The following is a 24,770-nucleotide window of genomic DNA, read 5'->3' as shown; positions in this document are numbered from 1 at the left end:
GCCCCAGCTGCAATGAAACCCGTGTCTCCCATATCGGCCTCTACAGCCACAGCAGCAGCAGCTGTAACCTTTTGACAGTTTGACTTCACCTAAAAAGGCCCCTTCCTCCCTTGTCTCTCAAGACAAGACAGATGCCAACCAGTCTCAGATTTCTGATGGGCTGTTTGAATGAAGTCTCTCCAAAAACAAATCCATTAAGGAAGTCAATGAAAGTTATCATAAACAGGATAGGTCTCTGAAGTTTACAAGAGCAAATCCCTGGGAGAAAATGAAAGTGTTCAATAACTGCCTTAAAGGAACCAACAGAGCAGATTTGGTATATTCCACATCAAAATGCCCTGTTTTAAGTAGTAGCCAATATCTACCAATGGAAAAAAAAAAAACACATTCTCTGCAGTAATGCAACCAACAGGGATTTATTTATTTATATAGATATTTACATACTGCCCTTTACCTTAAGGCAGTCATGGCCAAACTTGGCCCTCCAGCTGTTTTTGGACTACAACTCCCATCATCCCTAGCTAACAGGACCAGTGGTCAGGGATGATTGGAATTGTAGTCCCAAAACAGCTGGAGGGCCAAGTTTGGCCATGCCTGCCTTAAGGTCACGAAGTGGTGAACCGAAAGAAGGCAAATACAAACTGTTAGGAGGTGGGGGCATGGGACGTAGGCTGTACAGTGGTACCTCGGGTTAAGAACTTAATTCGTTCTGGAGGTCTGTTCTTAACCTGAAACTGTTCTTAACCTGAAGCACCACTTTAGCTAATGGGGCCTCCAACTCACCAACCTAGCAGCCTCATTCTGCACCAGCCCCACCATCATCAAGGGCAGCCCCACTTAGATGGTATGGCAGTAGCAGAGAGGAGGTCTCTAGACCATGGGCAACTGAGGCCAGACTACCAGGTCTGTGAATGGACATAGCTGGAGTGGGGTACAAATAAATTATTAGTATTCACAAATCAATCTATGCTGGACGTAAGGACTCCAAATAGGACTCCAGTGGCAGACTGAAATTCAGAAATACTCCCAAACTAGGCACCTGTTCCTTCAAGGGGCTCAGTTAGCTATTTACTACCTGATTTAAGGTGTGATGTGCTGATAAGAGAAAGCTGAATTCTAGATTTCTCCCCCAAATATGTTGACTCTTCACGAACATCTGCCATAGTTGCAAATGGGAAGCAGTACAGTCTAATAATATGTGTGCAACCACAGCAATGATGGGGAACCATAGGTCACGCAGATGTTGTTTACTCCAGCTTTCATTAGTCTGAACCAGAGCTCTCCAGAGCTACAGCAAACAACCTGCTGGGCCTTAGGAAATCTTACTGGCCACTCATAATGGCTCTTCCTGCTGTAAGTTGATATAGAAGATATAAATTATTCTGTATTTTAGAAACATGGTGATATCAAATGACACTTTTAGGTGCTAAAGCCTCTCCTCCTCCCAGAGGGGAGGTGTTGTGGGCGGTATGCGATTTCTGCATCACGCAGGGGGCATTATGCCCCCTGCCCCACTCACCTGGCTGGCGCACCATGCCCACAGGTAGGCGCCCAACCGGGCGGCTTGGTGGGGGCATGGTTTGTGGTTCAAGATACCGCTACGCCAGCCATTCTGCCTCACTTTTTCACCTTCGCGTCGCGAGTCACCCACCCACCACTCCCTTAGGGCTTAGCTTTTCTCTTGACCTTGCTATGGACCTATGGTTGGTCGCCCAGGGGGCCTGGTAGGAATTTTTCCAATTAGTGTTAGGCCTTTTGGTTTTTTCGCCTACCTCGTAGCAATCGTCACAACTTTCTTGGTATTGGGCGGTTAGGCATTGGAATGTGCTGTTGGTGTGTGGAAGGGCAAGGTGTGGCCATTGCCTACCCCTTCAAATTTGGGTATTCCGTTAAAGGAATCCGGCGGTCATGGATCCTGTCTAATGCCTGTGTGGCGGGGGGCAATGGCACGACCCTCAGTGACATCCTGGGAGAGCTTATAGTTGTATTTGCATCAACAGGCTCCCCCTACTGGTGAATAACCCCTCTTTAGGCTCACCCCTCTTCAAGTGGGTGGAGTCAATCTTTCGTGGTCCAATGTCTAAGCCAATACCTTCTCACTTGCTGTAATCAATAAATTTGTGGCCTTTTCTTGCCCATTAACCTTATACACTGTGCCCGTGTGTCTTTATTCCACAAAGCAAGGATCAGGTCCTCGAACCACAACTACTCTTTATATTCAAATGCATACAGTTAAGCCACAGAGATGTCTTTATATTTTTTAAAAAGGAACCTCGTGGCTCAGGAGCAATTTAGAATGGACATATGATAGTTAAGCTCCCTCAGCTACACGTCTGAAAGTGAAGTGCAGTTTGAGAGGCTAACATTACACGATCGCACTGCTGTTGGGAATCTGATATAAGATGCACACTCATCTTAAGTGTGTGCATCTTGCTTGCAGTACCAGACACCACACAGAAGCAGACTAAGGTCCAAATCTTTTTACTGTTGTAGAAGTAAATAAGCTTAGCAAACAGCTCTGGATAAAAGTTATACACAGAAAAGGAAGTTCCAGCTTGTAGGCTTTTCAGATATGGGTAGCTCAGTTGGTTAGAGCATGGTGCTGAGAACACCAAGGTTCTGGGTTCAATTCCTGTAAGGGACAACTGCATATTCTTGCATAGCAGGGGGTTGGACTAGATGATCCTCAGGGTCCCTTCATTTTCTATGATTCTATGTACAAAATATCATCATTCCTCTAACACCAACTAACCAAGACTGAACTAGTTGGCATACATTAATCACAAATATAGACTGGGCTCCGAGCCATTTGACCTTGCAACTGGCTCATTTGACCTTGCACCTGTGATTTACCTTACCCACGGGGTAATTTATGCTCATGAAGGAAATTAACCCCTTCCTACGTCCAGCCACTCCAACAATTGCTACAATCAGATTCTCTGTAATGAGAAACTGATCAAAGATTATCCCAGTGTGACAGACAGAAAAGAGGTCACGTGTATTAGCATATCTCTTTGCCACCTCTCTAATTACATCACTGGAGTCTTTGCCACACACAAAAATCACAGAGCCAGTTTAAATCCTGCCAACAATATGAGGGTGAGGGAATGCTTCATACTGATAGAAAAACAGACACAGGTATGAATTGGATCAACAAGGCACAATGAACGCATTCCCTAGCATAAGTTCACATATAGGCCATCTGAAGGCCCTGAAACCTCCAGTTCTCTGAATAAACAGGCATAATGGGTTACAACCCTCAGGGTCTTAGGCTATGTATTTCAGATAACAGGAAATCCATTCACAGTCAATTAATTACAAGTGAAGTGCTTCATCATGTTCAACAACACTTGATAAACTGTGATCGACAAATCTAACCTCAAGACAGTGGTTATATAGAATGAACATAGAACAGGATCGGAAGATATTGTGATCCATGTCTGCAATTAATTCTATTCTAGAAACACAAAAAGCTGGGTTTATTTTCCAGCTTTCACAAATGGTTGTCTCAGGAGTCAGTCAGCAGTAAGTCACACTGTGCAAGCTGGAGTTAGCTCTTTATTAGCAAAAACACAATCTGTACAGGAGTGCCTGGCCTAATGAGTGCAGCAAGTCATGCCTGGTAGGTTTGCTCCCATAAAGCAGTTGCTGAGACTGAAGGTCCCCACCTGCCCACAGCTACCTCTCCTCTCCAGGATTTTTTCCCAAGCAATCGGAGGTTACGTCTGCGCATCACCAATCTCTCCTCTGCACTTTTCATGCCCCTTCTGGTTCTAGGAGACAAGGGGAAGGGGAGCTTGTTGCAGTAGAAGAAAACACCAGGGAGCCTTCATCAGCCTGACTCATCTCTGTCTCTTGGCCTCTCTCCTCCCACCCTCCTGCTTCAGTCTCTGCCTCTGATTCTAGACTTCTCTCTACCACAGACTCTACAGGCTCACTAAGCCCTGTTAGCTTGCGACACCTTTTCTCTGTCTTCTCCTTCTGACCACTCATTGTCTTCCCACCACCACTCCCTGGGCTCTGAGCCTTCTTCACCTGGTGATCCCCCAGCTGGTTTATCCAATCATTTCTCTGCATCCAACCAGGCCATGACAGATTGTGGGTACTCAGTTATACTGGAAGCAGATTAGTAAGTGGCTTGTCTTCCCGTTAAAAAAAAAAAGAGAACAGAAAACAATATTAATGCTGTGGGAATTCACAACAGTGCTGCATTCTCATATGTACTTGTACAACACTGATAGCATTAGACAGAAGATCCCCCCCAGTCCCTTGACACTAGGAATATATATTGTACAGGAAGATGCTATTCTTTTATCCATCTTTGATTCATCTGCTCATGTATTCACTAACACAGTCCGTTTGTGAATCTGATGACTCACTTTCTCCAGACCCATTAGAATTTTGCCAGGAACAAGAGAGGTTATGAATGTCAGAGTTCTGCATTTCTAGCGCATCAGTGATATGTTTTGGTTCGAATGCATCAGAAACACACAACTCTTTCAAGTCCACAGCCTTCTCTTGGCAAGAGCTTAATGTTGCAGAAGCATTCACATTTTGGCCAGATATTCCTAGCACCACAGTATTTAAGTTTACGTTGGAACAGCTGCTGCACTCCAGGTCTGGCTCATTAGCAGAGTCCACTTCAGGAGAAGGATGAAATATTTGAATTGTTGGGCTTTCTTCTTTGCTAATATCATTCGGAAGGTTTTCTGCTTCAGCATCTACAGGTTTAGGCATTTCACTTGGAGCAGATGAGCAGCCGATGAGCAGAAGCTTTTCTGTTTCATCATCCTGGGGGTCAGCTATTTTACTTGTAGTGGATGAGCAGTCTAGGGACGGTGGCTCTGCATTGTCCTCCTGCGAGCAGGACTTTGAAGTCTGCCCCAAAAAACCACGTGCAGTATATAAATCATCATTTCCAGCAACGCTTTCACTGTCCTCTTCATCGGAATCGTATCCACATACTTTTTTTTTACTTTCTTGGGTGACCTGGACGGTGTGCACTTCTTCCGGTTCTGATTTAAAAAGGGAATAGTCTAATTTTGGTGTGATGCTCTGAAAAGAAAAACAATTTTGAAATTTACAGATGGGAAAAATAAAATAGATGCCTTCAAAGAAGATGGGGGTGTGATACATTGTTGAATATTAATATTAATAAATATTAATTGGATGTCAATAGTTTGGCCCTAATCCTGAAACCCTCCACAGATATGAGAATCTTTTTGCTTTCATTGGGATTTGCTTCCATTTTCAATAAAGGGGTTTTTGTTGGTTCCTTCTTCATTTATTTATTCCAGCTTTTTATGGTCTTGAGGCCAGATACCTGGGACACAAGGCTAAATGTAAATGATGTGGTGCTGTTGATTACAAGTCCTATCAAATAACAACAACAACAATAGAATATTCAAACACAATAAAACATCAAACATTAAAAACTTCCCTAAACAGGTCTGCCTTCAGATGTCTTCTAAAGGTCAGACACAGTAGTTGTTTATTTCCTTGACATCTGATGGGAGGCTATTCCACAGGGCGTGCGCCACCACCAAGAAGGCCCTCTGCCTGGTTCCCTGTTGCCTCACTTCTCACAGTGAGGATCAAGTGTTAATAGGATAGAGAAACTGGTCAGATTATTTGTCCATCACTGACAGCAGCTCTCCAGGCAGAAAGGGCAAACTCTCATATCACCTGACCCTATGTAACTGGCATTGACCCTGGGACTGACCCTTAGGTCTTTTCAACAATGAATGTTTCATGAAAAGGAGATAGAAAATAATACACACACAAACACACACACACACACACACATACATACAGTAGAGCTTATTAAGCTATTTATCTTTAAAAAAGAATCCGTCCAAAGGCTACATACCAAGACTCTTGGCCATTGCCTCCATCTTAAGCAAATAACTCCCATTTTATACAGGACAAATAGAGTGAGTATTACTGCCAACGACATTAATATGCCAAACAACGCTGGTAATATAATATGACCTGTAAGATAAAAAGAATGTGATTAAAGAACAGTGAATATGGGGGCTATTGTGAAACACTCTGGTTTTATTGGGCACACAGTGCACTAGATTACCAAAATTCATAATATATATATTTTTAGACTACCAAAATTCATAATAATTTTTTTAAAAATCCATTACTTGAAATACTAAAAGCAATAATCTTAGTTTTTTTAAATTAAGAAAATAATCATTTTAAATTAATTCTCTGCAACCCCTCCCCACCCCTTAATTCATTATACCTGATATATTATTGGAACTGAGTATAAGGCATTTGGGGACAGATGGAGTGCACTGGTTATTTACACTTGTTTTCACATCAACAGCAATACAATAATTTGTATTGAAACTCAAATCTCCAATGACAGTGTGGAAACTCTCTTGTCTGGTTGTATTGACAACACGCTAGAAAAGAAGAAGAAAAAGATTGACAAATGAGTATGTCATATGAAGGGCAAATGCAAATGCTGATGAAACACACTTGACTGTTACATGGAAAGTCTCACCTTTCCATGAGGTCAAGACACAACCTTGCACACTCTTTTGCAGTCAAAGCCCAGCATCTGCAATATGGGAGGATAATTACACTAGCCTATGTAATGGGCTATTGCAAGGATAACTATGAAAATGTTTCCTAAAGTGCTCTGGAAACACAAAAAGCTATATATAAGTAACATTATCATTTCTGTTCATCTGCTAAATATTTGTCTTGCCAATTCTTCTTGCAGCAACAGTGCAAAGGCACAGCAATACCAACGTAGCCTCTGGCCTTTGGACTCTGCTGGTTTAGCTGTTGCTATGCCCAATCCTCAAGTACTGGCATGGGAAGTGGTCTACCCTATTAATCCAAAACATCTCAATCCAGCAATTCCTGCTGGCATTCCAAAATATATACAGCCCTTCTGGTCTATCTCAATGTCAACAGCCACTGAAAGGGCAAACCTTGGGGAGCTGCCCTCTCCATTGAAGTGAATGGGCGAAACCCACCCAGACAGGAACTCTCGGCATGCCTTGGAGGATAGACAGGGCTATGGATCAGGGTGCAGAACCATTAAGTTTGGAAATACCTGAACTAGAAACAGAAATAGCAGCTTTCTGACAGATGAAGTGAATTAATTTTGATACTGTCTACCATTTCCCTTTTAATCATAAGCAACTGACCTTTTCCTTGACATTGTCTCTTATCACTGTGACCGTATAATCAAGCTCTTGGTATACATGAAGTAACGAGGCTGAAAGTTTCACTGTCACATTTGCGCAGCTTGGACAAGCAGAAATCTCAAACTGGGGTGGTGTTAGGCATGCTGTTGAACAAAGAAAGGAAGAAAAGAAGGAATCAATGTGACTGGGAAGCTATGCCCTAGAGAAATTAATGAAATTACAATCGAATGCACTACTAACTTGGACATAAGATGTCAAATGAAATGATACAACTTTCTCCCAGGTATGCTTCTTTCAGATTTAAGGCTAAATAGGTACGGTGGGGGTTCTACTGATTGGAAATTTCCCAAAACCGAACTTTAAGCCTCTTAGCTTGTTGGCCTTCAGTCTTCTTTGATCCTCATTTCTGCTCCCGAAAGTCTGCTCTGAATATGGCGCTTAGTCCTGAGTTCTGATCTTAGTGTGGTGTCACACTATTGCCATTCATTCCATTGAAAAGCAAGAGGATGCCCATAGAGAGCTGGAGATAAAGCTTGTCAGGACCATGACCCCTCTTGGCACTTAAAGAATGATGATCTAAATAACTGAAAATAATACACTGAAGAAGGGGATTTGGGGGGCTAGAATTGCATGAGGTTGCTGGTGTCAGCGCTCTGCCACTGTGGAAGCCTCGGCAGCATCAATTAAAACAAGTAGAAGCAGGGCAGGGCATGGCAGGGGCCAAGCTGCATGCTCTGGCACCGGGGACGGTGAGCAGGCAGAGGCGAGGTTGGTGCACGTCCTGGGGTGTGGCACGTGTCCAGGGGGGCAGCCGTGATGGTACCCCCTTCCCCCATGGTGCCAGTGGTGCTGCACTCCCCCCGCCCCCCTTCCTCCGCCCGTGGGGCAGGGCACTGACAGCTTTGGAGCCTGCTGGGAGATGACCTAGTGGGGGTTGACAACTGGCCTCTACCTTCTGCCTTGGCCAGTGTGAAACCTGTGTGGTTGACCTAGGACTTATAGGAAGCATAAGGCATGTGCTTCAAATATAAATAAGGAGCAAATTACTTACTGTCAGTATATGGACTGAATGAAGTATCTGAAGAATGTACTCCGCTTTCTGTGACCTGCTCCACTACTATTTTGTATGACTTGTAGGGATTTGTAAACTCTTTTGTCAAGTTACAGAATGAACGTGTGATATTGGAACACTCTGTAACAATCTTCATGTTTGGTGTTGGATAACTTTAAATGGAAACAAAGAGGAGCCAATGAACAATCAGTACTTCCCAACTAGATATAAAACAGCAATTCAAAAAGTCTGCAAAATCACATGCCATACCAAATTTGTTAGGGTTTAATCTTCCAGATAACTCTTTGTTTCTGTTCTTCATATAACAGGAACATAACTAGATACCAGTGGCGTAGCGTGGGGGGTGCAGGGGGGGCCGGCCGCACCGGGCGCAACATCTGGGGTTAGGGCAAATCCACGGGTTAGGGGGCGCAAATCCACGGGTTAGGGGGCGCAAATTACTTGCCTTGCCCCGGGTGCTGACAACCCACGCTACGCCACTGCTAGATACACCTACGCCAATAATGATCTTGCACCATATCAGTCATTCACAATCATTTACAAAATGTGGGAATGTATTTTAGAAAAAGAAAAAGAAAAAGAAAAAAAGAAAAGAAAAAGAAAAGGTACCTTATTGTTCTATACATCACATTGTAGCATGTGGGAGTCCCTGTGTTATTTCCAGCTTCCCACGTCAATATGTACTCAAAATCCCGTGGCTCCATTTTCAACTTGAGTTGAACCGATGTTTCTTGTGGTGACAAAAAAGAACAGTTGTAAGTACTGGTGAGTACGAGGTTTGCCAATCATACGTGATGAAATAGCTGTACATTTTGCTCCTCCTAAGCAACAACATACAACGTGAACCAGGCAGCAAATGTTAAGAAGTTTAAAAATACTTACCAAGTAAACTGCACAGAGCAGAGATCAGAGCACTGATGTACACTATAAATTAAAACAATAGATATATGAAATTTTAAAGTATCTGTTCAATGTAGAAAACACTCTTGAAACTGTTTGTATGCTGAGTGGAATGTACTTCCTGGGAAAAGCACAACAGCTGAGATTGGTGGCTTTCACAAGTTTTGGAGAAGTTTGATAATGTGTGTTAAGTCAGGGGACCTTGGGCAGGGCAACCAATCACGTCTAAGGTATGTTCTACAGTCATATCTTGGGTTAAATATGCTTCAGGTTGAGCGTTTTCAGGTTGCGCTCCGCGGCGACCCGGAAGTAACAGAACGGGTTACTTCTGGGTTTCACTGCTCGCGCATGCGCTCAAAATGACGTCATGCGCATGCGCAGAAGCGGTGAATTGCAACCCACACACATGCAGACGCGGGCTGCATTCTACTCAGGATGTGAACGGGGCTCCAGAACGGATCCCATTCGCATCCAGAGGTACCACTGTATTCCCCCTTTCCTCTTCCATGGCTCCTAGTAGTCCTAAGCTAATGAAAATGCCTTTCCTTCCACACATCACATATCTGCACTCTCTCTTCTTCCTAGTCTTTACATTTTTTAATAAAATATTAATGTTTCTACATTATACTGAGATCAATATAAAACATGTCTAAAAAATAAATTGGGCCATATTCAAGTAATTTGTTGTGCTGTTGGCAGCCAGCGCAGCAATTGCCATTAGTGCAATGGGACTTTGCCCGCTCCTCCCCCAAAACATGATTCAACTAACCAGACCCATTGAAATGAATGCACCTGTTAAGTCAGGGTCATTACTTTCAATGGGTCTACTCTGAGTAAAGGTTAGTTGAATAGGGCTCAATTTAAAGTAGCATGATTTATTTCCATGTTCAAATTCAGGCTTCCTTGGACCAATTTTGGATCCCCCTTCCGCTACAATCAATAGTTGATATGTTCTTTTCTACAGTCCATAAACAATAATTCAAAATCAAATGAAACTGGAGGTGCCATTTAAATTTCTGTAACAGCCACTTAAATGCTGTTCTAAAATGCTTAACTTTGGGTGCATGTTTTCAGCTCCTTTAGCAGCTAGGCAAAAGTCTGTTTCCCTTATCTTAAGAGACTCATGTACTCTAAGCATAATTTCATTTATTTATAAAAGCTGTCTTCTTTCCAGCCTGTGCAGTTTGAGACTAGAAACTAGGTGAGGATCAAATTTATTTGGCAAAGGTGAAGAAGGCAGCTGAGACAAGAAGAAAAAGAAGGGTGTGCTGTTAAATTCTTTCTAGATTTAACTCACCAAGTTTGTAGAAATGCAGTGGTCCCATGAAAAATGTCATCATAGTTTAAAATAACATCTTATGCGGTGGTCTCTACAGGTGGGTAAGCACTGATGTGACTCCTGCATGTATACCAAACAATATTTTTTTTCAAAATCCCAGAGAAAACAGTGATTCCAAAAGGGTAACATGAAACGTTCTTCCAAACTGTCATTTAATATGGGTGGCATCCATTAATTATCTTTTGCCCATATGATACTCGGTCCCAAATCATTTCTTTCCCTCTCCTTCGGGATCTTGTCATACTCTAAAAACAAGATGCATGAGAAAATTTGGGCTGAGAGAGGGGAAAGTGTGGCAATGAAAGATTTAGAGGAGAACTAGTAGTAAAGGAAAAAACAAGGCAGACCCCCCCCAAGAAAACGAAAGAAAGAAAGAAAGAAAGAAAGAAAGAAAGAAAGAAAGAAAAGGTGTGAGTGACAGAAGAGGCTAAGGTACTGAAAAAGGAAGCCTTAACCAATAATAATAGTCTTTATGAAACAATATTTATGCATCAGCCACTTAAGATTAAGGTTCTCATGTCAAGGCAGGATTTTGTCACACAGGGGACATACAAGCCCCCCCCCCCCCCATCCCTGCATAGACTTGCTGCACTTCAGACTTTCTCAGTGCATTCAGCTGAACATGTGGGGATGTTTGGGGCAGGGATTGTGGGTGTGCCCCTGTTCCCTTCCCCCCTTTCAGCCCATGCACATTCAGTCAAAATGCCTGGTTATGATTTCTGCTGCTCAATCTCATGCCCCTGAAGAATGTCGCCAACAACGCCCTTGGGGCACACTTATTATTTGATTATTATTCATTTTTTTCCCCCAGGACTGATTTTGGGCTTTGTTTCTTAGATGCTAAGCCACACACTTTCCAAAAAAGATGCCTTTCATTCTAATACACTACGTAAGAGCTGCTTTGTAGTTTGGCCCTAACAATGAAGGCAACAAACACACTTACTGGCGCTCTTGCCATCCAAACCTGTGCAAGTTGAGCTCACTTGAGCCGACTGAAAGAAACGTTATTTAAAAACAGGGAAGGCTTTTGTAGGGCCTTAATGACGAACACTTTACTTATTATGTGGATTTTATACTGTGCTCTTCCGTTGGCGGTTATTTTAATGTGGGTATAACTGTAAACTGACTATTTTTATGTTTATGTTTCTATTGATTTATTGGTTATAGTCTGTATAAGATATTCTGTTTTTTAATGTTGAGTGTTTTATTATGTTTTTGTATATGCTGTAATTCGCCCAGAGTGATTGGGGAAACCCAGCCAGATGGGTGGGATATTATTATTATTATTATTATTATTATTAGCAACTCAGGGTGGCTCACAACACTGAATATGCAATGTAAGACACAATACAGTGGTACCTTGGTTCTCAAATGCCTTGGTACTCCAACAACTTGGAACCCAGACACTGGAAATCCGGAAGTGTTCTGGTTTGTGAACTTTTTTCGGACGTAGAACGTGCTCCGTTTTGATTGTTATGCTTCCGTTTTGAGTGCCACACTTCCGTTTTGAGTGTTACACTGAGGTCTGTCTGTTTTTGCTATTTATTTTGGATTTTTGTTTTTGCAGCTCTTTTTGGGGGTTTTGTGACTGTGTGGAACCCACTTCAGCTACTGACTGATTGATCTGTGACTGCAATACATTGTTTATTTCTTTCATTTTATTTCGTTAGACAGTCAAATTCATGTCAAACTGCTGTTTTAGGGGTTGTTTTTAAAAGTGTGGAACGAATTGATCCATTTTGCATTCCTCTCGGTGGGAAAGTGTGCCTTGGTTTCGGAACGCTTTAGTTTCGAAACGGACTTCTGGAACAGATTAAGTTTGAGAACCAAGGTACTACTGTACAGAAATATGCAATTAAAGAAGCCTAAAACCATAGACACTTTAAACACAAGTCTGCAGCCATATATAACCAGCATCGCTCAGGAGACCAGCCCGTTTATTTCAGCGGCCATTTCCTTCGACGCATGAGCGCCGCCACCCCTTGCTCACTTCCTTCCCTCCTTCCCCTTCCTCGCCAGCCTGCAAGGCCCGATCTGGGCGAGGGGCGGCGGAGGAGCCCGGCTTGTCCCGGCCTCCCCCGCCTCGCCGAGAAGCTCCAGGCTGCGCGGGGGACCCGCCGAGGCGCAGCCCCAGCCCGACCCCGCCAGCCTCGCTTCCCCCGCGGACACTCGGGCGCCTGGTCCTCGCCTTCGAAGGCGGGCAGGCAGCGCTCCCGCCCCACCCGCAGCTCACCTGGCCGCGCCCGAGCGCCCGCCCGCCGCTCTCATCCCCGCCGCCTGCGCCGCTGCAGCGGCCGAGCCCTCCAGGCTCTCCTCCAGGCGGACGCCATGTCGCTCGCTCGGCAGCCGAGGCGCCTCCGCCGGATCCGAAAGCGAAAGCCACGCAGGGCGGGCGGGGAGGCTTATCTTGTCTGCGGCGCAAGCGGCCGGGCTCGGGGCGGGCGAAGAAGGGGAATTCTAAATACGTACAGTACTCGAAAGAGCCCCGTCTCTTTCCCTTATTATGGCAACAAGGCTAGCTTGGTGGCGCAGTTCCATCCGCGAGGAAAGAACGGCAGGTTATCCATATACTGTATACCCAACTAATGAAATAAATATATTTTTAATGCATTTTAATGTGGGGTTCTCGGGAGCGAACTTGCAAAACCAAGCACTGAGCGGATGGGAAATGAGAACAGGCGACGAGTTCTGCACCGCAGCTGATCACTGTTGGATCGGAGTGTCAAAAGAGCTGGTTTTGCCAAACATATTGAGAAAATGTACAAATCGATAATCTCCAAATGTTTTTTTTTAATAAACTCCACCATATATGGTGATTGAATTTACCTCTTGAGGTCTTCAAAAGTAGTTAAATGGGATGTACTAGATATCAGACTTGTGCCCCATATTGTGAAAAATGCAGGGTGAGATGTACATTTGCACCTGGCATTTGAACCTGTATGTAAAATCAAACAGTCAAAAGTTCTCGACAAACGTTTGGACCATAGTTGGGAGCAAATGATAATCGTAAAATTATCATTTAACTAGTTACATCTGAGCAAACACTGATAGCAATTTATTTCCCTTCCGAAAAGTCACTTAGGAGATGATTTGGGGCATAGCTGCGTATGATTCGGCCTTAAGAATTTGTTACTGTAATGGAAAATGATTCTCAAAGCCTGCTTGAGTGTGTTCTGGCCTGTAGGCGGTGCTGTTTCTCTAGGAACAAATTCTCAGAAAATGCTACATAATTCAACAACCAAGTCCTTAATGCATTCACACAATAAATTGTATTTGATTTATGTTGTTATATATTTCGAAGTCCAAAATAGTCTGGGCTTCGGATACCTGAGGAATCCCTTCTATATACTGCACTCTCTTGAATAAGATGGAGACAGGTGCCGACATTGTCTGTATTTCCATTAGAAATACAGCTTTCTTCATCCTTTAAGATGCTTGCTCCCCTTGGGAAGTCCTCCAGCCCATTCCAATGAAATATGTAAGTGGCCATGAAAAAAAGACCTATCTGTTTTGCAAATTAATTACAAACAAATGCATACAGTTTGGACAGCCTGTTTATTCAGCATTCATCCTGATTTGCTTGTGCAAAACTCATGCAGTTTTTTTAGAAGAAACTATTAATTTTTAAAATAAGACAAAATATAAACAATATTAAACATACTGAAGGAAAGAGAGAGAAAAGGGGGAAAGAAAATGGAGTGGGTAAGAGGGAGGGGGGGAGATAGGGAAGGTAATATCAGACTTTAATTCATGTGATGCATCTTTTATAGTCACAATCCAAGGCACTGAGGAAATCACCTTAGCCTAATCTTCTAAAACATAACCACTAAAGGTCTATGTTCCATTTCAGTTGAATTAATGTATACCAAAAAATTAGACCAAGTAGCATAAGAATGATCATAAATCCCTTCCATATAATAGTGACAGTCTGGAAGAACCCTTAGAGTTTAAAAATTTTAGATAACATTTCCACTGATAACTAAAACAAAATACCTCATGCTTCTTCTCTGCAATTGACACTGAAGCGGGAGCCTTTCTCTGTCAGGGATTCCATGTATGTTATGTGGAAACCTGCCCTTTAGATGTGTGTGTGCCTTTCACACATCCCTGAAGGTGCCATATATGTATTTTAAAATCACATAGGTTTTGTACTTTCAAAATGTTAAGCTGGCTTCTACAGTGCTATTATATATACATCTCATCAGGATTAAATCTCACTGAGTTCAGTGGGGCATACTCCCAAGTAAGTCAGTATAAGATTACAGTCTAAGGCATCATTAACAAATTGTATTGTGTACCGAAATCTCTTATGGTTTACCCTCACTAGGTAAAACTATATACCTACCAGCTTTCCAGGCTGCTGCATCCTTCTGATGAAGCAGGCTGTAACCTACAGAAGCACATGCCACAATAAATTGCTTAGTCTTACAGTGCTACAAGATTCTTTTGATTTGTATTTTCCTGCTATATAAACTAACGTGGCTACCCTTCTGGAATTTGTTATTTGGTGACAGGAGTAGCCTTGCTATATGATAACACATTATACCCAATGTGAGACCATTAGTTTCACATTTTTTCCTGAGATGTTTAAACATAGGAGCCATAACAAGTGGTGTACATATCATCTGGGATTTCACCGCCTGCAAATTTCAAATTCAGCATGGTCCCTAAGGACTAATCAATATTGACGGCAATTATTCTTAGTACAACCAAACCAACTGCAATGGTTGTTTTCTCTTCCTAGTTCTCCTTTTATTTCCCCTTTTCTTTCAAAGAGTAAACAGAGAGCTTGTGCGCTTTTAAACCACCACAGTATTTCTTATATAGTGCAGTTGGGCTACCTAATAACTGTAGTTATTTTACAGTGGGTTTTCTTTTCCCAGTTCTAGGGAATAGCCTGCTTAATGATGCTGTTACTGAAGCTTTTTGACTGGAATAAGGTGTGAAATATGCATTTAGAAGCAAACTGCTTTGGACCACAGACAAAAGAAATAAAAAGCTTTCTGAGGTCATCATAAAACAACTGGCATTGCATTATTTTCCATGTTCCAAGTTTTTTTCCTGCGCGTTTCTCCGACTCTGGAGGACTACCCTATAGGAACAGGGGGAGGTTATCTGAATATACAACAGACCAACAAGGTCACAGAGGCAAAACCCAAGCATTATTGCACATCTAACAAGGTCCTGAACCCGTAAACATGGCCGTGCAAGTGAGGAAGGGCTACTAGCTGCAGTGCTGCTGGTGGCCACAGTGTTCATGGCAACAATGGAAGAGAGTTCAGTGGTGGTGGTGGGTAGGCATCAGCCCCATGAGGCCCTGGTAAGGCTCCTGGTTCCTTGCAGCAGACACCAGGTCTGTCTGTAGCTGTGGCAGGAAGACCAGCAGAAAAAAATGAGTTGAGGTAGTCAGTTAAAATGTGCAGCATGGTGTACTGAAAATTAATGGAAAAGCAGCAGAGTTGTAAGAGCGTTGAAGAGCAGTGGCACCCAACGGCTGGTCCTCACAACCATTTCAGTATGTGGTGATTATGGATCTAGTTATCCTGCCTGTGGATTTAGCAAATTCATTCACCGTCTTGCATGCAGAATATTTAGCACTGGCATGCTACCATAAGGCACACTTAGGATGCCGTGTAGTGCTTCTGTTATCATTAGTTATGTTTGGATAGATACGCAGTTGTAAGGCGTTAGGATCAGGGCTAGAGCTATGTGGAAAGCTGTTCCACTTTAAAATATTTTTTAAAAATTCATCTGTGCAAGTTGTATGGGTCTGAAGAATTAGCTCCCCGTGGTCCCTAAAATTGGGCCACACTGTTACAGTGCTTTCACTTCTGCCTTGTTTTCCTTCTTGTGAATAATCACTTAATGATGTGTCTGCAAATAATTGCTAATATTATAATAATGTAATTTACAGCTCAACTGGCAAGAGCTGACCATAGCCCGCCTACACACGTGAAAATCATTTTCAGCTCCCTGCAAAAATAAGCTTTGTTTCTGCCACACAAAGTAAAAGGAGAGGAGCTTAAAATAGTTCAGATGTGAACACAGTGCAAAAACATAAGATCAGGCTAATTTTCAGCGTACAGTAATTTATGAGAAGATGGCCAAGATAAGGAACACTATATATTAGAACAAATGCTTAGGCTGGGTTACAAGGACTCCAAATTCAGAAGCAATTCCAGCTTTGTGCAACTTGAAACTATGTCTATGTGGGCACGATCCACTCAAAATTAAGTCTTTGGTCCCACTGATTTCAGCAAGGTAGATTAAGGCATGTGAGTATCTCTTCTGTTGAAAACAGTGGACCTTAGAAATGTTTAACTTGTGCCTCCTGCAGTGTGTATACATGTTGGTGTGAGGTGAGAGGGGATAGCAATTTTTCATTCTTTCTCCCACATCACAGAGGGCAAAATAGCGGAAGGTATAGTTGCTCTCTCTTTCTCTTTTACAAAACAAACTGCCCACCCCCTGGTTTTTAAGCCTTTGCCAGCTCTTGGAATGCTTCGTGTTCCCATTTCATACAGAATAGTTGTGCCTGTCAGCTTTTGTGTAATTTAAGAGCTAATTTGTAGTTTTGTCAGGCAATAATTATTAACAGGGGTTATTGTGATACTTCAAGTAATTTGTGAATCTTATGTAATAAAGGGGCTAGATTATGGTAATGATGCATGGTTAATTATTGTTAGACTTCTGCTTTTGATTAATGCTGTTCCAATTAAGGCGCTGATGATGCCTTGGTGCTAAACACCTGGGCAGATTGCCTAATTAGCTGAAAGAAACATGTACAGTGTTTTCAGGTAATTCTTTTAATTTTTAGCAGTTGTTTTGTATCAAACATAGATGCTTGCTTCTCCCACTTTGCATCAAAGTGTGAGCAGCAGACCTCAGCTATGTACAGATATGTGCATGGTGATTATGGTGGCAAACACCATTGTTTCATTTTATTTTTGGATGCCAACTTCTGCGTTCGAGCAGTAGATGTGTGAAAACTGTTTTCATAAAAAATCACTGGGAAAACATAGTAACAGACCCAACAAGTATATTTGAAAAAGTTAACAAAAGCCCAATTTCTATGCATGATTATTTGGAAGTAAATCCCATTCAGGTCAGTGGAGCTTATGCAAAGTAAATGTACCGTACATATGAGCACAGCCTTACAGCATTTTCACAGGCGATACAAAAATTACTAATTAATCTTACAGTTTGGGCAATATGCAAATTGTATGATTCAGCTGAGTTATCCATTGGTTAATAAACTAAAATGTTTTAAATATCAGGCAGCCTTACCATTTATATTTGCTGGATTTCTGTGATTGTTCTGCAAGCAACTACCTGATTTGCAAATGTTGAGATGGCAGACTTAAGTTTTTGCTCCAAGAAGGGGCCAGATTTTTTTAAAAAAATTAGTGCCCCTAATGTACAAAACCAGGTCTGTTCAAACAAATAGAGAAAGGTGGATCAGTGGGACATTTCACATTATGACTGAATGCTTAGGACTTTCTTTTGGATGATTGAAAAGGCCTGCTTTCCACGTGACAAAAATGCTCTCCACTTTTACAAGTACAAAACCAGTTGCTTAATAGGGGGCCATTTATTTTCTACACTGAAATAAACCTATTTTAAGAAAATATGCAGTATTGCATATGAAGTGCAATGTAAAAACTGATGCCACAAGTACACAGGTTACCACACACATCTTTGGATGAAAGAATACACGTATGACATAGACCTCAGAAGCAATGGAGGCTGGTGAATTAGAATAAATGAGGGATTGCCCCATGGAGTTCAAGTCTGCCCTGAACCAGATGAACACCTGCCTATATTGTACTGGCTGTCAACTGATTGATTAAATTTATATACTGCCCTATACCCGGAGGGCGGTTCACAGAATAAAATCAAAATATAAAACCACAAAATACATAATCAAAATAAAAACAACCCAATAGCCCCCCAACCTCCTCCTGTTTAATCCAGTAGGGAAGAGGATTGGGGAGGGGGGATACTGGAATGAGTTGGCCCCACCAGCCATTTGTTATGGCTCCACCTACTATTGGCTTCTCTTCCTTCTTCTCTATGAGCCACAATCAGCACCAGTGTCCACTGCTCTGGAGCATGCATTCTCTAGGCCACTTTAAAAAGTAAGTTCCATTGAGATCAATGGGGCTTACTCCCAGGTATATGTATAGGAATGCAACCTTATGGTGCTCATGCAAGAAATGAATTTCCTGTATCTGTGCAATGCCATCCTAATCCCACTTAATTTTCTAATACAAGAAAGGCCAAGAAAAGAGTCCATATACTATGTTTCTTTATGGGATACATGGGGGCCGAAAATGTGCATATTTAATGCACGCTTGTGGGAACATGGACCCAGAATGTCCATATCAACCATATTAAGCAAGCGCTCTCTCTCTCTCCACAAATGAATCCTTCATTACGAAAATATTGTAAATATTATAAAAAGTAAATGAGCTCCTCTAAGCGTGACTTCCTTTGGAGAAGGAAGTTGTTAAGAACTGAAGATATGATAGGGTGCATGTACAGTTTTCACATGCATGTAGGGGCTGCTTATTTGAAAGCTCCCTCTTGTCCAGATCTCTCTGTGCATGGAAAGGTGGCATCAGGAAGAAAACTCCCAGATGAACACGGTACAAGGTGTGTGTGTGTGTGTGTGTGTGTGTGTGTGTGTGTGTATCATGTGCATAGTTAGAAGAGTTGTACCTCATCATCAGTGAGGTTACCAGTGCTATCTAGTAGTTGCCCAGTGGCACGCAGGCAACATTCTTGACAGCACACACCAAATCATAGGTGCCAGCTTCTGGGGGCCAAGGCAATTTGCTCCCCCCATATATTTTTGGGGGGCTGGGTCCCCTCAATGTTCAGAGGGCCATGTGCACAATGTCAGGATGTCACAAGACATCATGCGTGCAATGTCAGGACGTCGCACTGGGTCCCTTCAATCATCTGGAGAAGCTGGCGCCTCTGCACCAAATTGCACCAAATCTTTGCTAGTTGATGTAGAATCACATTTTCCCCCAACACTATATTTTGGATTGATTGATGGGGAAAGGTAGTATCTCTGAAGCAGAGGTATCTTTCCCCAAACAAGCAATACTTCCCATATATGTAACTCAATTAAACTGAACATTTAGTACATGCCCAACAATCCCCTTGGGTTTGCAAGTTGTCACAACGTATTGCTGTCATTCAAAGCAAAAAACAAATTAGACCCTCACCTTAATATTGGTGCGTGCCTGTTTTACTTTATAAATGTTGACCTGACTCCATGTTGCTTTCTCTTTCCAACCTATCACACTCACCTGTCTTCAACATTTCCTCCTAATTCCCCATATTATCAAGGGAGATACAGTAGAAGTTTAGATGTAGTCAGTCATCCATCAAAAAACAGAAGGCTTATCTTGCTTATAAAATGAATGGAAACGTCTATCTTATTAGTAAAGTGACTCCACAGTCCGAGCTGAAACTGTTGCCCAGATAGTGCTGTCCAGGCACTCTGCAGAAACAGTGCTCACTAGTTGCAGAGTAACAGACACACTCTTATCCAGCCCACAACTGACACCTACTCAGGCAATGCATCTTTCGGCAGTAAACAGGCTGCAGGACTAACTGGCACTTCTCCAGCCATGAAATTATTGTTTGGTGAACAAAAGAAACTAGTGTTTCTTAATTCTGAAAAGAAACAGCAAACAAGTGTCCTGTTGTTTCTCTTGGAAGGATAGTGTAAAAGAAGCAGATGTATATCAAATCTCTGCTTGATTGAAGGCACATAAGCTGTTGGGAACTAATGGTGCATGTGGACCTTAAACAAGACAACCCTTAATTGTTGTCTTTCCTTTATATAATCCATGGAGCGATTTGATAACATCTGTAAAGTTACAGCATGCAGAGAGCCACAGGGGAGTACTAAACAATTAGATGCTGATTTGCATACAAGTCAGCATTTATTACAAAGCATGCATTTAAAAAAATAATTGAAATTACAAAGTGTTGACATTAGGTTTACTTTGGTTAAATACAGTATATTTAACTAAAAGCAGCTGAGATGACTGCGGGAGCAAATTTTCCTAACTGATCCTGCAGTATAATCTTGAAATGTAAAGACAGTAACGACTGGGAAGCTTTTGGAGAGTCTTCATTGGAGGGCACCATAGATAGCATCATCAAGCATTTTCATCTTAATACTGTGGCTGTTGTGGAATGTCACGAATTATTCTGCATATGAAATCAGAGAACTATGTGTTTTGAATTATGAACTCCTAATCAGTTAGGAATTAACAAGCCTTGGGTTTAGCAGGGTCCAAAAATGGTGTGCCGTTTAGGGATCTAAGGATGGTAGGGACGCTGGTGGTGCTGTGTTCTAAACCACTGAGCCTCTTGGGCTTGTCGATCAGGTCAGTGGTTCGAATCCCTGTGACAGGGTGAGCTCCTGTTGCTCTGTCCCAGCTCCTGCCAACTTAGTAGTTTGAAAGCACACCAGTGCAAGTAGATAAATAGGTACCACTGTGGCAGGAAGGTAGACACTATTTCTGTGCGCTCAGGTTTCCGTCATGGGTTTCCGTTGTGCCAGAAGCAGTTAAGTCATGCTGGCCACATGACCCAGAAAGCTGTCTGTGCACAAACGCCGGCTCCCTTGGCCTGAAAGTGAGATGAGCGCTGCAACCCCATAGTCGCCTTTGACTGGACTTAACCATCCAGCAGTCCTTTACATTTTTACCTAAGGATAGTGCATCCTTTAGAGCAGCTGTCCCAGAGCCTACACTGGGGAAGCCATTCAGAAATGTGATGCATTCTGGCTGGGACTCATTTTCCAAGGAGGTCCCATCCACCTCAGGCTGAGGCAGCTGGAAGGTTCTGACAGGTTCTTGTTGCTCCTGGCTCTACTATTGCAACTGGACACTCAGTGCATAAAGTCATCCAGGTGCATTTTTGTCAAGACCTGCATCCTGGGATCTGACTCAGACAAGGGGGCAGTGGTGTGTGGTCAGTGGACTAGGGGGACTAGGCTAGTTCCCCATATCTACCCCTGGCGCCTCCTTCCCAAAGCCCAGGAAGCTTCTCCCTGACTTAGGGAGGGAGGTGCGATGCTCCATCGGGTCCAAGAGTCCTTCTACCACCTTCTCAAAGTCCACCTGGGTTTTGATAGCTACCTGCTCTCTCCTTGTGTCATTTGTCTTGTGTGAGTTAGCAATGCTTGGATGATCATTGTCTTTGGCTGGAGCGGAACTATCTCACCCCCCCCCCCGTAACCCTGTGATTTCTGTATCACTATGTTTTGGTTGCATATATTGTGTGCAGAGGGTTCAAATGGATCCCCCAAACTGTTAATCTTCTAGCTAGATAGGCACCAGGAAACTGAAAAGCATCTTAAAGGCATTTGTGTCAGCTGTAAAAATACTTTTTCTCGCATGCTCTCATTATCATTCATTTGGAACTAATTTTCAAAGAATTACAAATGCAACTCTGTGTCCAAATCCCTAGATCGCTCTTAGAATTTGTGAGGCCCCCTGAAAGTGCCCCTTTCTGCGCATTATTGACTCTTAGTAAGCAGGCTTCTTAAATACTTTCGAAAGAATACTAGAAGCCTGAAGTTGAAGAATAACTAGTTAGCTCAAATCACTATGTAAAATTCACCCCTCCCACACACATGATACTTCTTGACCTACATTGCCCTGCAGTGACCTTCAGGTTGCCAGGTTACAGTGCTGCAAGTGACAGGATTTTTTTTCTATGCAACTGTTAAAAGTGCAAGAGAAAGAGAAAGGTATCGGGTGTTGATAAGAGTTAAGAGAAACATGCCATCTTGCAGTTCCATAACTCTACCCATTTTGGCCATTCTTCACCCACTTTTGGCTCTGGTCCCACCCACTTTTGTCTATGACTCCACTCACCATTGGTTGTGGCCCCTTATTGGCTGCCATGACCAGCAGCCCTTCATAGGAAGGTTTACCAGATGGAGGGGACACCATCTTTAAACCGAAATTCACGGTAAGAATTTTTTTTCGCTTTTTCTTACCCTGGCCTAAACTCTAGTCCTAGCAGCTTTATGCTTGTCTCCAGCCCCCTGTCCTCCAAACCTTAACATCTCTTGTTCCCACTGTCCTTTGCCCTTTTCATCAAACCTCCTTCATCTCCTCTTCCCTCGGATTCCTGCTTCTCTTGTGTTTACGTTTGAGGAAACCACACAACTGGGGCCAATGGGGCAGCCAATGTCCTTATGTTGCTGGACTACAACTCCCATCATTCCTTGTCATTGGCCATGCTGTTTGGAGCTCATGGTTATTGGAGCCCAACAAACAAAACTGTCACAAGAATGGGTCACAATACCCCCCAGCCTGCCATTGTATCACTTCCCTTTTTTGCAGTCAGAACCTTTTTCATGTTCTAATTAAAAAGTTGAACCTGCACATACCCATTTGGTTCGCCTGCCTCACCCTTTGTTATCTGAGTCCTTTTCATTTTAAAATATATACAAAAGATTTTATACATATTCATTTCTTCCCTGTGCCCATTTTGCTCTGGTTATATTAAGATTTTAGGTCCATGCAGGTGGAGGAGGTGGAGCCACAGCCAATGATAGGCAGAGCCAACTAATTCTAGTTGGTCCCCATCTGCCCACCTCCCTGCAAAATTCTATAAGGGCAACACTGACCCTGAGGCCTACTGACATTATTGAACTACAACTCCCATGAGCTAGCTGGGTGCTGAGGGGAGTGGTAATCCAAAACATCTGGAGGAGACCAGGTTTCATTTATTTATGTATTTATTAAATTTATTGGTCGCTGACAAAGCAACTGACAAAGTTGGCCCAGGATGTGTTAAGGAAAAATTCCTGAAGCAATGAGGAACATATGGAAAGGGAGACAAATGTGACCCCAGGAAGCTGGTGTGGGCACTCGCATTATTCTCCATGTAATAGTTCTTGCCCACACGCCACAGGACTCTAATACAGAAAGGCATGTGTGGGCCTGAGACTGAAGAGGAATTATTAACTGGTCATATTAAACAGACTGTCACAGGCATTTTAAAAGGCAAGGAAAGCGCTGGCCTGTCTTTGATCAGTTTCTGATTAACTCTGCATCTCTGACTTCTAGAGAACTAAGGAAGCAGATGAAGGGTGACCTGGGCAGAGAGGGGGTGTTTCCTGACAGCATCTGAGGTTGGTGGATGGTGTTTGCTCCATGGCATAGCACGCCTTCTGCCTCGTATTCTGAGGGGGAATGTCCTTGGCCTGTTATCTTTTCTGCTGAGTGGACTCTTCTCTTGGCAACCTGAAATAGACAAAGAAACCATGGGGAAGGTGAAAGCAAGTGACATGGCTGAATTGCTTGCTGTCGCCCTGTTGCTGCGCTGAGTCTAGGGATCCTTTTGCCTGAACATCTTACTGCTCAGGCTGTACCGCTTTCCCGTGGGATGGTAAGACCTCCACACCACCCCTCAGTTTCCAGGCCTTCAAGTTATCCTGTTGGTTAACGAAGGCCAGTTGCCTCACAGGTCCATTTCCTCTCTTTCACTTGATCTAGCTGTGCAAAACTTCCTTCAAGGTTCATTCATGATTGTGTAATGAGTTTGGGGGGGGCACACCCCCCTAAATTCCTGGGCCTAATAAAAGTTATTCTTGGAGGGTTAATTTGAAAGTTAAGACTTTAAATAGCTGGACTCAGCTTTCTCTGTCCAGGATACCGCATGACAGAGGAGTTATCAAGAGGAACCATGAAGATCTACTCAACAGAATGGCTGAGTTATTGACCTAACAGAAGACAGAGAGAAAAACCATAAGACTAAGACTATCTGCCCCACCCTGCACTTTGGGTAGTTAGCAAAAGACAGTGCCAGATTGGAGCATGGGGGGGGGGAGGGGAGTTTCAGGTTTGCAGTTAGGATGATGTAAATGAACAGAAAAGAAGCATCAGCTTTGAAAGTTGGAGACAGGAGGCCAGTGAGAAGGCAGGCTGCCTGTTTTATGCTGAAGAGAGGGTCAGGCATGATGTTTGAGGTCTCTCAGGATTCAAGGCTGCAGCAGTGGAAGGAACACTGCACTCTCTCCATCTAGGCTCAGGTAGTATATATGTGCAAATAGGCTATATATCATAAAGACACCACAGTCTCTGTTGTCCCACATTGTCCAAAAGGAAACACAGACCCTGGTAAGCATGCCTGGTACCCCTGGAATATTGCACCATTCGGAGACGGCTCTAAGATATCTGAACTATGTGACAATACAAAAGCACTGATCTGAACTTTTAAAAAAATAAGAACTTTAAGGGGG

General features: G+C 42.9%; 1 protein-coding gene across 1 annotated transcript; it reads right to left on the bottom strand.

The window, feature by feature from the left end:
- Positions 1-3,545: 3,545 nt before the first annotated feature.
- On the bottom strand, positions 3,546-13,122 carry LOC309341450 (interferon alpha/beta receptor 2-like). The gene is made up of 9 exons (XM_081860922.1): positions 12,717-13,122; positions 10,442-10,543; positions 9,127-9,168; positions 8,854-8,974; positions 8,224-8,396; positions 7,173-7,315; positions 6,254-6,416; positions 5,870-5,991; positions 3,546-5,055 (listed from the first exon to the last, which is right to left on the bottom strand). Exons 2-9 carry the CDS (start codon positions 10,482-10,484, stop codon positions 4,327-4,329), a joined length of 1,536 nt encoding a protein of 511 aa, XP_081717048.1. The 5' UTR covers positions 10,485-10,543; positions 12,717-13,122; the 3' UTR covers positions 3,546-4,326.
- Positions 13,123-24,770: the final 11,648 nt, after the last annotated feature.

The sequence above is a fragment of the Podarcis erhardii genome, assembly GCF_964252035.2.
Source record: "Podarcis erhardii genome assembly, chromosome: 4".
Taxonomy (NCBI): domain Eukaryota; kingdom Metazoa; phylum Chordata; class Lepidosauria; order Squamata; family Lacertidae; genus Podarcis; species Podarcis erhardii.
This window is presented reverse-complemented; position numbering and strand designations above follow the sequence as displayed.